Here is a 14937-nt window from a genome sequence, read left to right as displayed (position 1 = left end):
CTGTGCGTGGGAAGAAGCCGTCAGGCAGGCGGAGGAGGGTCAGCGAGGACAGCCCCTGCCACCCGTGAAGCCAGCAGCTGGGCTGGGTCCAAGGTTGTGCAGGGGCAGACCCCCCACTTGGGGGGCAGGGGGCAGAACCCCCCACTCAGGGGTCGGGGTGCCCGGAGGCTCCACGGAGGGCACGCTTATGTGTGGACACAGCGACACTGGCAGGCAGGGGAGGGGACAATCAACCTGCACCCCTGATGGCCAGGGCCACCTGGAGACCCAGGCCCATCCGAGTGTCCTCCCCAGGGCTGGCCTTGCACGGTGCCTGGAGTACCAAGGCTAGCAACCCGAGTCATTCTCTAAGTTTTGGGAAGGTCGTTCTAGAAGACCGGGCTCCCATTCTTCCCACCTCCCTGGGACGTCTGGAGCCGGATCCCAGCTCCGCAACTCTGCAGCCAGGCGCCCCCCGACCCCCAGCCTCAGTCTCCTCAACCACAAAATGGGGCAGTAATGACCCTGGGCCAATGAAACTGCTCATAAGACGTTTGGTCCTACATGGTGTCAAGTCCTAGAGTTTCAGGGCTGGACGGGACCCAGGGCTTTGACAGGCGTCTGCTCCACCTCCGGCCGGTTCCTCCTGATCCCGAGCAGGGGCCCTCTCCTGGGTAGAAGCCCGCCGCAGCCCCCGGGCCTCTGCCTGGGCACGCCTCTGTGCTCGGGGCCTGTCCTACAGACGGGGGACCATGGGGAGGCTGGCCGGGGGCCGCCCCCGCTGTCCCTCCCGCCACGGCCCAGGCTACTCACTCGGAGCCGGAGCCGTGGGCCTGGGCGCTCCCGGCCCGCACGTTCATGGCCACCCCGTTGAGGTGCTCGCGCCCTGGCTCCCGGTGCAGCGTCTTGGCGGGGATGGTGCTGTCGGGGGCGCGGACGCCGTCGCTGGAGGCCAGGGAGGACGGCCGCGAGGACGCGGGGCTCTGCTCACGCTCAGTCAGCTTCTCTCGCAGCCGCGACTTCAGCATCTTTTCCGTCAGTGGCGGCGGGTAGGTGACTTTGTTTTTCAAGATGCCTGGGCGGGGGCGGGGGGATCGAGAAGGTCACGATCGGGCTGCCTCTGCTGGATGCAGTGGACTCGGGGAGGGATTGTCATGCAGAGCCGAGCTCTCGGCCACTCCTCCCCTCCTCGGGTCTCCCCCCTGCCCTGCCGGGCGCCACCCCCGTGCCCCACGGACCCCACCCCCGAAGCCCGTGCCTGGGCCTGCCTCCCCCAGGACCAGGGACTTCCCGGCCCCCAGCTTCGGGGACAGCGGGCCCTCGGCACCTTTCCTCTGCTCGGGGGGCTGGCTGGGCGGCGCGGCCGCGGGCCTGGGGCCCCCGCTCTCCCGGGCCAGGCTGCGCTCGCTGCAGTGGTTGCCCTGCTCGTCCAGGTGCAGCTCCACGCTGACCCTGGTCTCCACCTTCAGGCGGGGCTGCTCCCCCGGCTCCTCACTGTCGCTCCCGGCCAGGCTCTCGTCAGGCCAGCTGGCTGGGACGTGGTTGGCCGCGGCGTCCGCTGAGGCACAAGACGGACCCTCAGCATGCAGGGCGGCTGCCTGCTCGGCTCAGCGGGAGCGTGTCCCGGGGCGCTGACCCACAGTCCCCGACCCGCAGGCCTGGCCGGGCCGCACCGTCCACGTGGGGACCCCGACCAAGGCTTAGAGAGGGAAGGTCCCGGGTGGGATCCCGGCCTCAAGCCCCCCCCGCACCCCACACCCGGGAGCCTCGTGCTCCCTGCAGCCGTGGGGTCAGCTTCGTGGAGTCCTGGCCGCGAGGGTCCCACAGAGACCCCTGAGACCTCACCTGTGCTCTGCGGACGGGGAGCAGGGGACTGTCCTTCCGGCCGCCCAGCCCCGTCCCCGGGGCAGGCGACCACGGCTGAGGGCCGCTCTGCGGCCAGCAGGCTCGCTCACCTTTGGGGGTGCTGTGCACGGGGCCCTGGGCCGGGTCCCATCTGTCCTCAGCCACGACCCCGTCGTCCTCGCTGTCGGAGGAGTGAGAGGAGGCGTAAGAGCTGCTCTGCTCATCCAGGGACAGCTCGCTGTCCGAGTCCGAGTCGTGGCCTGCCGGGCGGGCGGGAGGGACAGCGCTCAGGCGGGGGCGGGGGCTTCCTGCCAGGGGCAGGGCAGAGCCACCCAGGCCCGGACACGGGAGGGCACTGGGTGCCCGCTGACCGTCCCAGTGTGCGGTGGCCACCTCCTCAAGGCTGTACGTTCTCCGGTGACCGAGGGGCCACGGGGCAGCCGAGAGCCAGCAGGAAGCTCTCGCCACGGCCCCCCGGGGGGGAGACGTGCAGGCTGGCGGGAGACCGCGCCCTAGGGGACACGTACCGTGGGGCTTCTTGGTGCTCCTGGGGACAAAGGACGCGTCTGGCTCCCCGTGGCCGCCCCGCACCGGCCCAGAGGACGCGCTGAGCTTCTGGCCCCCTTTGTCCCTGGAGAGGATAGAGGTGGGTGGGCTCAGCATCGTTGCTCTGGGGGACGCATGACCGGCCACCCGCCGTCACCCAGCGCCTTCTGCGTGTGCCAGGGCAGCCACACTGGGCTCTGGAAGGTTCTCTGCCACGAGACTCCCGGAGCACACGGGTAAACACACGTGGACTTAAACCGCAGGGCACACAGCTCGGGGCGGAGGCGGCAAAGCCCACGTTTGCTCGGAGGGCTGCTCCCCCCCCTCGGCCACAGCAGGGGCGCCGGCCCGCCCTGACCTGATGGTGCTGTCCAGCGAGGCGGTGGACTCGCCCAGGGCCGTGCGGAACACGTCGGGCTCCTCGCCGTACGTGTTGTTGCAGTTGAGGGAGCGCTGGGGGAAGGGGGCTGGTTATTGGCCGAGCAGAGGCCACCAGGACCCAGAGGGTGGCTCGGTCCCCACCACCAGCCCCCACGCAGCACCCTCACTGTGCCCCTGCCGGGCACGGAGCACAGCGGCCCGGTGGCAGCTCCCACCGCCCCTGCTTCTGGCCAGGATCCCGGCCGGCCGCGGGGGGAAGAGAGGCTGTGAGCGGGACAGACCCCACCCCGTCGACTCGGCTCGCTCCCGGGGCTGCAGGGAAGGCTGGATGCCACGCTCCGGGGACGGGTCTGTGATGCCCCCTTTTGTGGGGGACGCGAGACCAAGGGGCTGTGTCTGATGCTGGTCCAGGCCCTGGCGTCCCCGGGAGCCTCCTACCGTCAGCAGGGTGGCCCTCGTGGTGGCTGAGTCGTCGGGGTATGGCTTCTTGCCGGCGAGCACGCCCTTCAGGTGTTTCCGGACCTCTCTGTTGAACACGCAGTGGAGCAAGAGGACGGCGAGGCCCTGCAGAGGAGTGGGCAGGTCAGCGCCGGGCTTGGCCCCCGTAGAGAAGCCAGGGCCCTGCCGCTGCCTCACTGCCCGCCTGCCTGCCCGGAGGATGCACGGAGCACAGCTCAGCCACGTGGAGCTGACGGTGCCCAGAGTAGACCTTGCCGTGCAGACGCCCACCACGGCCCACGCCCGGCCTCCCTGCCCCGGGGGCTTCCAGTTTCTCCAGGTCGGGGGCCTGGTCAGGGCAGCCAGCACGCCCGGTGCCTGCAGGACCCCCTCCCAGGCCCCAGCCCCCGGGCCATCCGGGTCCCCAATGCTGCATCATTAATCAGGGTCCACGGTGCGGACAGTAAATGGCCAGCACCCTCCTGGGGACACAGTGGGATTTATGCCGGCCGGGGAGGGGGTGAGGCCCCACACTGGCTGAGCAGAGGACTGCGTCCTGACGGACACACGGGAGGCCATGGATGGGGGTCCCTGGGAGGGCTCGGGGCAGAGCTGCCTTTGGAGCAACAGCCACCTTTTTTTTGGTGGTGGGACCACGAGGCTTCACCATAACCCCTAACAAACTGCGCCGCCACCAGAAGGACAGCCACGGTGCAGCCCCGTGTGTCCAGAGAGCGAGAACACAGCCAGGACGCCAGGTCAAGGATCTCCCCAGGGACCCTCTCAGGGCACTTCAGACAGGAAGCAGCACAGGTGACCCCTGGGCCCTGCCAGGTCCGTCAGACAGCCGCCCACCTGTAAGCAGCTGAAGACGGCGAAGAGGTAGCGGAAGGTGAGGGCGTCGCTGTTCACTGCCAGCAGCCCCAGAAGCCAGGTGGCGCCGATGAGCAGCAGCAGGAAGGCGGCCGTCCTCACGAGGGAGCTGGGGGGCGGGCACGGCTGTGACTGCACCGTCCTCCCCCTCCTTCTCGCCCACCTGCCCACCGGCCGGCGGCCACGCCCCACCCTCCTTCCTTCCCACACCCTTTCGAAGCATCCACCGTGAGGCAGCCCCTGGCTCACACGGGAAAAGACAGCTGAGTGGGGAGCAGGCGAGCAGTAAAAAGCAAACAGGTAAATAGCAAACTATGAGCCAAGACTGGTACCCGGGCTGCACCCACAGCGACTCCGGGAAGCCCGGTGCACGGGCCCGGAAGTTACGTGGACCCGGAGGAGGCGGGTGGCCAGAAGGTGTCAGGCCCGCTGTGCAGGCTCCTAGCAAGGGCTTCCTGCTCTCCGCCTCGGTCTCCCCAGCTGAAGGGGAACGGACGGCGACGTGCATCCCTGGTGGGGTCGTGGGGTGGCGGAGGGAACTGCGTGTGCTAACATGAGTCAAGGGCTGGGAAAGGTAGGTCTGGGGCGGGGAGGAAGTGGAGGACGGTGGAGGCGGTGAGCAGGCTGGACCCCGACCCCGCGTCCCCTGCCCGCGGTCTCTGCTCCTCCGTGGCCTTTTCAGACTCTGCTCTCCCGCGGGCCGGGTGGACCGGCACCTCCTGTGGCCCCTCAGCCCCTCCTCACACATCCTGCCTTCCCTGGCCCCCCAGCTCGGGTCACCTGGCCCAGTGGACACCCTTGTCCTCCCCTCCCCTGACCCTTTCGTGGCTCCTGGACTCACGCTGAGCTCTCCCGACGCTGCCCTGCCTGCCTCCCGCAAGGCTTTTCCGTGGGTCCCCTGCTCTCTCCCAACCTGAAGACATGGGAGGCTCCCTCTGTTGGGCCCCATCTTCCTGTGCTGCACCCTCTCGCTGGGCGAGCTCCTCCACTCCTGTGGTGCTAGCCTCACTGTCACCACCAACCCAGAAAGTTCCATCCCCCCACCCCCACCCTGCCTGACTCCAGGGAGTGTCCAGGCACCCTGGCACCTCCCCCCACCCGGCTGTCACCATCCCCCTCCTCCTGCCCGTCCAGGCGAGGACACCCAGGCGTCACTGCTACCCCTCTCCCCTCAGTGACTCCAGCACAAACCCCGTGGGTCCTACATCCTAAACATCTCTCCCTCCCTGGTCCGGGCTGCCATCCCGGCCGGCCACCTGCCCCAGGCCCCCTGAGGTCAGCCTCTCTCGCTTTCCTCCACGATGTCCAACTCGGATCCAGACTCGGCTCGGCACAGCCCAGACACGTCCAGACACGGCTGGCCTCTCCCCACTGCGGCCTGTTGATTCCCCACTGACGTGGCTGACATGACGCCCTGGACCGGCCCGGAAAGCCAGCAGCTGACCGGCTCGGTGACGGGCGCGTTCATGGGGCTCTGCCTGGCGTGTAAACCAGACAGGCAGGGGTCTCGGGTGGGGCTGGCTCCGCGTCAGGTCCCACCCACCGGCCGGGTTTGGCACCAACTTACACGACCCGTTTTCTTTCATAATAATGGTGCTTCCTTTGGCAGGAAACCTTTGCAGACAGGACAAAAATGACTGTGTTGACCTGAAAAAAACCAAACAAACAGAGAAACCCGAAGTCACTAGAGACCTTCAAAAGCCAAAGGCTTCTGAGGGTCTCCAGCCCGCATCTCGGGAGGTGCCCCCTGGGACGAGGCCTCGGAGCCCAGGAGCCCGCTGGGGGTGGATGCTGAGCGGTGTCACAGTGGACGTGGACCTGGACCAAATCCCAGAATCCACGGGTCTGAGGACAAGGCTTTATCACCGTCAGGTCAGCCCTTCCTGTCCCGCCCAGGTGCTCAGCCCCAAACACCCTTCAAGCCAACGTACCCAAGGGGCACCCAGCCTCCCACGTCCCTGAAAATCAGGGGTTCTGAGAAACCCCCGGCACTCACGACTATCACGGTTCCGATGGGCCCCGCAAAGCTCCAGATCAGGGTGTCACGAAGGGACAGCCAGCAGAAGTCCGGGTTTCCGTAGCCCTGGGGGTCCAGGCCCACCGCAAGTCCTGGACAACAGGGAGGAGAAGAGTGAGGGCCACCCCGACGGGGGGTGGCCACAACGGGGTGTTCCCAGCCCCCCAGGCAGGACCCGGGGCCCCCGGCATCGCCCTCAGAGGGAAGGGCGGGGAACCCGAGATAAACAGCCGGGAAATGACAAAGGCCCGGGTCCCCTCCCAGCAAAGGCCCTCTCAGTGCTGGTCACAGGCCCACCATGACCACGACCCGCTCGCGGATTCACCCCAGAGGTGGGGAGCCCACCCGGGCCGGGGCTGCTGACGGAGGTGGGAGAGAGACAGAAGACGGAGGTGACGGGACCCGGCAGGACCAGCCACGAAGCACGATGGGGATGCCCTGCTGGCTGGGCCACACAGAAGCCAGGACACGGCCATGGACCACAGGCGCGAGGGAGGAAGGACCTGAGGGCCGGCACGTGCCACACACGCCACACACACACACGTACACACGTGCACACACCCCAGGAGCGGCTCACCACTCCAAGGTGCTGGGCAAATGGGGAGTTTCCTATGTTATCTAAGCCACGGCCATGGTTTCTAACCATGTCACAAGCTAGAGCAGGACTTGCCCTTGCAGAACCGTCAAGGTGAAGTCTGGAGTGGCTTCTCCAACACAGACCTTGCTTAGGACGAAGGAGCAGCCCACTCCACGCCGTGGCCTCCCCGGACCTGGCCCGGACTGTTCCACGGCCACACTCCCTTGCTTAAGCCCTAAAAGATCAAGTCTCCCAACCGACTGCTCAAAACCCTGCAATGGCTTCCCACTGCCCTCAGGAGATGGACACGGGTATTTCCGCGGCCTTCTGGGCCCTTCGTGGCGTGGCCACGGCCACACTCCAGACCACGTGGCACCCCCCACTCCACCCCAGCCCAGCCTCGGGTCAGTCCCCAACCAGCCTTCCTCCACTCAGGTCTCGCACGTGCTGGGCCCTGAAGGCACATCCACCAGCACAGCAGCCTGGTTCCTGCGAGCCCTCCAGTGTAAAGAGTGCTTCCTCCAGGAAGCCTTCCTGCCCACCCCCAGATGAGAGCAGGTCTCATCCTCCCCCGCCCCACTGGCTCTGAGCCCTCCCCTCAGTGCAGGGTCTGTGGATGAGCCTAGAGTCACGTTCACCATCACTTAATGCCTGTCTTCCCTGGAGGGGCGACTCCCAGAAGACAGGCTTTGCCGTTCTCACTCACTGCTCTGATCCCGGGCCTAGAACGGAGCCCGGCACAGAAGAGGCCCGCCATGAATGAATGAATGAAGGAGCGTGCGAATGCTCCCGGGTTCTTGGGCAACTGAGACTTGGTGGGGGTTAAGGAAAGCACATGGGGAGGTGGCCTCAGGCCCCTGTCCCCCGTCCCCCAGGTCCCGGAGGCCCGGCTGGGTCAGGCCCCACGACCGACCTGAGACAAGGGCTGTCCCCATGCAGGGTCCCATGGAGACGCTCTGCTCCATCCAGCCCGGTCGGGAGGGGCCCCCCGAGGTGACCACACAGGTGGAGATGGAACGGGGTACAGTATAGACCAGGAACCACACTCTGAGTTTACTGGGGCACAGAAAACCAGACAGCAAACGTTAACTCTTCCTTTTGTAAAATAAGCAAATTGGCAAATGATTCTGATCTGACTTCTTCATTTCTCTTCACAGAATTTGATGTAAATAAAATCCGATGCTCTGGTTTCTCAGATTAACTTGCTAATTAAAAAGGAAACCCAAATAATAATAGAGGCTCTGGGCAGACATAAGATGAAATCAAAGATGAGTGTCCTGAGTGTCCAAGCACGACCAGATCCTTGCTTAGGGGGTTAGTAGATGGGCACTGGGAGGACCCCGAAACGAGCTGCTCCCAGCCCTCAGTCTTCCTGGTCTTTGGGGCTCAGGAACCACCTGAATTAGCACCTTCCTCACAAGTTGACCAGAAACGGCACGGAAACACACGATGTAGTGTGTCTGCTGTGTTCAGTCTTTGGGTCAAGAGGAGGCGGCTTCCGGTGAGGGAGGCCCCCAATGCCCCCCTCAGCAGCCCTGGATGGAGGTGACAACGGTCATTCAGGGTCCCTTGGAGCCCAGGGAGAGGAGTGGCAACAGGACAGCCTGGTGCCCAGACTGTCTGGGTGGGAGCAGAGTGGCCTCAGGAGACCAGTTGGTGGTGCTACCATGGAAACCAGGGTGGCTGCTGGGCAGAGCCCTGGGGCAGCAGCTGCCCCTCCTCCCACTGCCTCTAGCCTCGGACTTCGCGTCTGGATCCCTGGAACCCAGGGACTGCTGAGGAGAGGGGGTGCCGCTCTGCCTTTGTGAGTACAAGAGGGGATCTTTCCCCATAGGAAGCAAATTTGACCTTCTGATATTTAGCGAAAAGTGTGCTGAGAAGTGCTGCTGTTCTGTTCATTCATTAACTCATTCTTTCATGTATCGATCCACCCACCCACCCACCATCCACCCATCCACCTACCCACCCATCCACCATCCGTCCATTCATCCATCTACCATCCATCCATCTATCCCTCCATCCAACCATCTACCTACCTACCCACGCATCCACCCATCTCTCCATCCATCCATCCACTCACCTATCCATCCACCCGTCCATCTACCCATCATTCACCCATCTATCCACAAAGCGGGCAGACAAGGGAGTGTTTGTCCGTTAGATGCCACAGGCAAACCCTGAACAGGCCTGGGCCCAGCTCTCAAGGAGCTCACACCTGACAGGAGACGCATCCCTCACTGATGATCACACTCGTGTGAGCAGATGTGGGTGCAGGTGCCCCTCCTCTGCTGAGTGCCCAAGAGGAGGCCGGAGAGCTCCCCCACCTGCACCCGGGGGCGCTGGTTTATCTGATGTGGGTTTCTACATCAGCAATGCCACGCGGGTCCTCCGAGTAGGGGTCGGTCCCCAGCCCGGGCCACCTGGCAGGGCTGCTGTGCACACCCTCACCTGTGACAATGGCTGGGATGCCCCAGCCCACGACGTAGTAGAACCTCATGGGCCCGGCGTCGATGTTGCGCAGCTCGGTCAGCATGCGGTAGACGTGCAGGCTCTCCACGAAGGTCCAGGCGAAGGTGCTCATGTACGTGTAGTGCAGGAGGATGGCGGTCACCGTGCACAGGAACTGCGGGGAGAGGCAGCCGCTCAGCGCAGCCCGCCGGCCACGGGCCCCGCGCCGCGGACTGAGGGCCGGACGGCGCGGAGACGGGGGCGGGGCAGACACCAGATCGGGCCACTTTGCAAACGTGAGGGCACGCAGGTCTGAAAAAGGAAATCAGGTCAGTTGTTTTGCCCTATTTGATTCACCCAGGAGCGGCTGAGTGTCAACAGTCCTAGCGTCTCAGGCTCCTGATGCGGAACAGGGGACAGGGAGTGAGGCACCTGGGGGCCCTGGGGACCCCCCGCCAACCTGGACCGGCACCAGCAGTGAGCATAACCCAGGGCCGAGGGGTGGGCAGAGCCTCTGGTGTTTTCATTAGAAGCTAGAAATTTGTATTTTCAGGTCATGGCTCCAAATTTTTAAATGTTGGCATTTCATTTAAAGTTAGAAAGAGAATATCACGGAGGCAGGCTGCTCAGGCTGTGGCCCCAGACCGTGACCGTGGCCTTCACCCTCCACCCCAGCCCTCGTGCGGGCCTCCGAGGTCCAGCGGATGCGGCCAGTGGGAGGGAGGAGCCTCAGGCCTCGTGACCTCGCCGTCATATGACAACAAGGTCGTCGCACCTGCGCTGATTTAACGGAGCCTCTACTTCCTGCGGAGGAAAACAGGGATGAGAGCATTTGTTCTGTTTCTGTCCCCGTGGGGCTGTGTGTCTGCCCGGTGGCTGAGTGCCAGGAAGTGAAAGTCAACCTCCGCAGGGCAGCTGAGGGTCAGCTGCCTGGCCTCTGGGGGCCTTGGTGACACCCAGCCCTGAGTCCCTGGACACCGAAGGTGGTGCGAGAACATGAGGAAGGCAGTGGTGGGAGGCCGGGGACACTGTGGGATCCTGGGCGTCCAGCCTGAGGTCGTCAGTGCAAATCCAGTCCCAAGTGCCCCGGGATGGAACTTCAAGACCTCCACCTTGGCCCAGAGCAGCCTCACCGGGTCCTCCTGAGAGGGGCTGGCTGCCCGGCCAGGATTCCCAAGGTCCACCTGCTGGGAGATGCGAGCAGGCTCTCCTCCAGGTCCCAGGAAGCTGTACTGGCAGGGGGAGGAGAGGGAGGACGGAGGGGAGAGGGAGGAGAAAGCCTCTGGCCACGCCCACGGTGGGACCACACCCTGGAACATCCTGTCCAATCCTGGCTGCTGTCCGGTGGCAGCCCGACCTCCCGGGCTCTCAGTGCCTGAGCTGACACCCACACCCCAACAGACACGAGCGAAGGAGACAGGGCCACCGCCTGACACATACAGAGGCCTCCGCTCAGTCCCAGGCCAGCGCACCCGTGGGAGCGCCCCAGAGCCCAGGCTTGCCGGAACACAAGTGCCACCTGCGGCTAAGACCACCTCGACAGGCCGAGTTCTCTCCAGAAACAAAGCCCCGGAGATGCGGGAGGGAACCATGTTAGCATTAATATTTGCCCAATACAGCACAAAGCAGGAACTCAAGCAGACGTGCCCTCTGCCTCAGATGCTGGACAGGAAACGGGGGTCCGCACTTAGCAACGGGCAAAGCGGTCAGCCTGGCCGCGAAGGGTGAGCCTGGGGCTGGGTGTACCCCACGCCAACCCCCAGCCGCCCCTGTGCAAAGCACGGTTGGCTCAGCAGAAGGAAGAAGGGTGAGGAGGCTGGCGTGTTGCCTTAAATAATGTGAAAAGTAAACCCACAAAACCACCTTTGGGAAAAAAAAAAAAAAAGTGTCAGAAATTGACATTCTAAAATGTAATGGGGCCGTACATGCAGGAACTTCTGCACCGAAGGTACCACCTTTTCCAGAAACAGAACAAACGCTAATGCACAATAAATCATTTCAACCTGCCAGTAATCTGGGAGATGAAAAACCTCACCCAGAGATGGGATTGTGAGTTTACAGAACACCCATCAAAACCAGGCACGGTGCCAAAGCCCCAGAATTATGTGCACGGCATTCCTCCTCCTCCTCCTCCTCTTTTCCCTGCTCACCAGCGCGTGGAGGCTGCAAAGCTCTCCTTCCAGGCGGCGGATGAGTCAGTGCTTGAAACCAGTGAGTGACGGCCTCTGCGCATTTGTCACGCGGCACTTAGTTGCAAGGAGTGGCCTGTCGCCGGCTCTCCGTCCCTCTGTTCAGACCACTCAGAGGCACCTTGAAGGGTCTGCACTGAGTCACACAGCCCCTACCCCCCAGGACATGCAGGCAGGGAGGGGCGCTGAGCCCGGCGGGTGCAAAGGGGCGGCCCAGCCTCTCCAGCGCCCCGCCTGCGCTGGGAGCCCGACAAACGCTCACGGTCCGTCCCCTGGGCCAGGCCCGGGGCTCCCCATGTCCACGCTGCTGAGCCGCCAAGGTCATCACGCAAACCTCTCAAGGTTGTCTGCCTGTATGCCCCGCCTCTCTCCCTAGCGCCAGCCTCCGGAGGGGCCCCCTGCCTGCACTAAGCGAGGAGGGAGAGCTCCAGGCCGCAAGGGGCCCTGGCCAGCGAGCCAGAAATGCCATCCGTGTCTTTTACTCCACGTCCCTCTCCGGGCTGTCCATTCCCACGGACACGCGTCCTCTTCACGTGAGGGCAGCCTCCCCACACTCAGCTCTGCACTCGCCTCAGCCCGCAGGGGACGGGTGTGTCCAGCCTCACCCAGACCTGCCACTCTTGTCTGCTTCCATCTCTCCTGGCGGCCCCCCTCCTGGAGACTCGCGGCTTCACGCCCTCCTCCTTCCCCTCCCTCCATGCCCACCTGGTCCCGACTCCTGCCCTTCTCCTCCTGCCGCTGTCCTGGCCTCGCTCCTCCCACCAGACCTAGGAAGACGCCATCCTGGCTGCCTCTCTGACCTCCAGCCTCTGCCCTTCCGACCCATCTTCCCTGCCGCCAGGGTCCTCCTCCTAAAATGCAGACCCGGTCACGGCTCTCCTTGGCACAACGCTGCCTGCAGACCGCAGGTGGCGCTGCTTGGCCAGCCCCTCAAGCTCTGGACGACCAGATGCCCGGCCTGGCCCCTCCCGATCCTGGCCCCTCCTGCTGGACAGTTGAGTGGACGGCCCTGCTCAGCCCCTCTCTGGCCAGGCGCAGCTCCCCCACCAGCCGCCATGGGGCAATTTTGGCCCCTGACGCTCCTGTACCACCATCCGAGGCTGTGTCTGGAGTACGGGCTCCGTGGGCAGAGACGAGAGCGCTTCTAGGGTCTGGGTCTTTGGTAGATTTAATACAGTGACAATCAATAGTCCTCACTGCATGAGGAATGAAGAAATGTCAGCTCTGTCAACAGCACGTGGCAGCTGGAACAGTCCACTGAGAAAGTAAGGGCACACCCGTCACCGTGGGAGAGGTCAGGATTAGGCGAGAGTAGTAACCTGGGAACTTCCCGGAGTCACTACATATGCACATGTGATGGTCAGCTGGCCTCACGTCTCCCCAGGGCCGTCAGGGTCACCATCTAGTGATGAACAATGAACTCACACACACACACACAGTGAACTGTCTGCCCTGGGCCAGGTCACTCAGTCTTGCTGGCCCCGGGTTCCTCACCTGTAAGCAGGGATGCTGCCACCTCCCGGGGCCCCAGGGATGTTTCAACGAGCCAGAGGGTGCATGTAAAGCCACGGGCACAGAGCCTATACTGCCCTCACCCCCCATCAACGTGCTGTGACCCTTGAACTCTGAAAACCCCCTTTGTAAAAATGAAAAACCACTTGCAACCAGCCGAGGACCAAGCCACAAACCTCCCTCCTTCCTCTTGCTTTTCTCTCCCCAGTGATCTTGGCCGTGCCGCCGTCTCCCCCTCCAGGGCCGGTCCCTGTCCCACCCGCCGGGGACCTCACCCCAGCCACCAGGCACCCCTCCTCCCTCCTCCCCCTGGAATCACTCGGCCTCAGATCTCTCCCATCCTACAGACGCCTCCCGCCAACCCCACCCCACCCCCACTCTGGCTTCAACCAGAGCCTCATTCTCTCCGCCTTCAAAGCCAAACTACTTCAAGCCTCTGCCTGGGTCTCTGCTGCAGTCATTTCCAGCCACTCCTTTGTAAGTTACATTTTAAACACACTGTGGCTGGTGGGCAGGAACGCAACAGATTATATACATCTACCTCCTCTGACAGCCACGTACCTTGCTAAACTCTTTTTTTTTTTTTTTTTTAAATGAGTTTTTTTGTTTTTTTTATTTATATTTATTTATGGCTGTGTTGGGTCTTCGTTTCTGTGCGAGGGCTTTCTCTAGTTGCGGCAAGCGGGGGCCACTCTTCATCGCGGTGCACGGGCCTCTCACTATCGCGGCCTCTCTTGTTGCGGAGCACAGGCTCCAGACGCACAGGCTCAGCAGTTGTGGCTCACGGGCCTAGTTGCTCCGCGGCATGTGGGATCTTCCCAGACCAGGGCTCGAACCCGTGTCCCCTGCATTGGCAGGCAGATTCTCAACCGCTGCGCCACCAGGGAAGCCCTAAACTCTTTAATTACTTCTTACAATGCGTCTGTAGATTGGTTAGGATTTTTTCTGTGAGGTCATCGTATCAGCTATATAATCTAATCACCTAACGATAACTTCCAGGAGCCTACGTAACACCCCACGAACCCACGTGATACCCCAGGAGCCCACGTGCCCTGGGATGGCTTGAGCAAGACGGTCCGTATCTAACCCCGTCCTCTCCTCCACGAGTCTCAAGCTCCTTTCTCTTGTCAACCCTGCCGACCCGCCGCCACCAACACGTCCCTGAGTTCTGGGCCTGTCCTAGACTTCTCTCTCCCCCTCTGGGGAAACACCGGGGCTTTCACGGAAGACGTGGCCATGACTCCCCAGCAAGTGCAGGGCTGGGAGACGCTGCCCGACGGGGACAGCTTCAGGCTCAAGTGACAGCTCCCGGGACTCTTGGGTTTCACAAATGTGATTTCTGACGAAATCACTAGCGTCTGGGTCAGGAAAGTTAAGAGTCGAGGCGTATGGAGGCCCCGGCTCCCGACGATGCCCGTGGAGGCAGATTCCCACCGGGCACAAAGCAGTGAGCCCACGTGCTTGGCCTGGGTTCCCAACTTCCCACCAGACCCCCAGCTGCACCCACCAGACGGAAACAGCAGCAGACACTCCGCCCGGACAAGCCCTCCTACTCCAGCCTCGGAGGAAGGCGGGACAGCGTGCGCTCCCACGTGGCCACACAGGCGGCCGTGCGGGGAGGGGACGGGCCGGGGCCTCACCGGGTTTTCCGTCTGCGCGATCCCGATCACGAAGACCAGCTGGGAGAAGAAAAGCGCCCCGATGAGGTTCTTGTGGATGCCGTGCAGGTTGGAGCGGAGCGTCTGCGCCAGCGCCAGGAGCACGAAGGCCACCAGCAGGGCGGCCAGCGACAAGGACACGGCAGCGTAGGTGACGATCTTCAGGGGCAGGACCTCTCCGTGCTGCGGGCGGGTTGGTTAGAGGCGGGAGAACATGTAAGGGCCGTGGCTCTGATGGAGCTTTTGCACGATCAAGACACATTTAACATATTATTACTGCGGGCAGGAACCAGCGTGACTACGCCGTGGCTCTCAGCGGGGTGCAAAAACCCAGAGCAAAAACCAGATGAATAGTTTCCGGTGATAAAGTTCTGGGGAGGTCGGTGGTGACGGCTGCAAACACCGTGGACGTACATAACGCCCCTGACCTGGACACTGAAACACGGCTGAGATGGTGACTTTTCTGTTACGTGT

At 63.3% G+C, this 14937-nt stretch overlaps 1 protein-coding gene across 3 annotated transcripts in view; it reads right to left on the bottom strand.

Moving 5' to 3' along the window:
* CELSR1 (cadherin EGF LAG seven-pass G-type receptor 1) overlaps positions 1-14937 on the bottom strand; it is a 148695-nt gene that overhangs the window by 2063 nt on the left and 131695 nt on the right. For all 3 annotated transcript variants that reach the window (XM_057555962.1, XM_028168244.2, XM_057555963.1), the window contains exons 24-34: positions 14446-14646; positions 9105-9279; positions 6059-6171; positions 5630-5709; positions 4045-4171; positions 3190-3315; positions 2729-2823; positions 2352-2455; positions 1935-2084; positions 1307-1537; positions 793-1054 (exon numbers count right to left, since the gene is read on the bottom strand). In XM_057555962.1, the coding sequence (XP_057411945.1) occupies positions 793-1054; positions 1307-1537; positions 1935-2084; positions 2352-2455; positions 2729-2823; positions 3190-3315; positions 4045-4171; positions 5630-5709; positions 6059-6171; positions 9105-9279; positions 14446-14646 (1664 nt within the window). The remainder of the gene's footprint in view (positions 1-792; positions 1055-1306; positions 1538-1934; positions 2085-2351; positions 2456-2728; positions 2824-3189; positions 3316-4044; positions 4172-5629; positions 5710-6058; positions 6172-9104; positions 9280-14445; positions 14647-14937) is intronic.

The sequence above is a fragment of the Balaenoptera acutorostrata genome, chromosome 11 (assembly GCF_949987535.1).
Source record: "Balaenoptera acutorostrata chromosome 11, mBalAcu1.1, whole genome shotgun sequence".
NCBI classification, from domain to species: Eukaryota; Metazoa; Chordata; class Mammalia; order Artiodactyla; family Balaenopteridae; genus Balaenoptera; species Balaenoptera acutorostrata.
The sequence above is the reverse complement of the archived record's forward strand: the minus strand, read 5'-3'. Positions and strand labels throughout refer to the sequence as shown.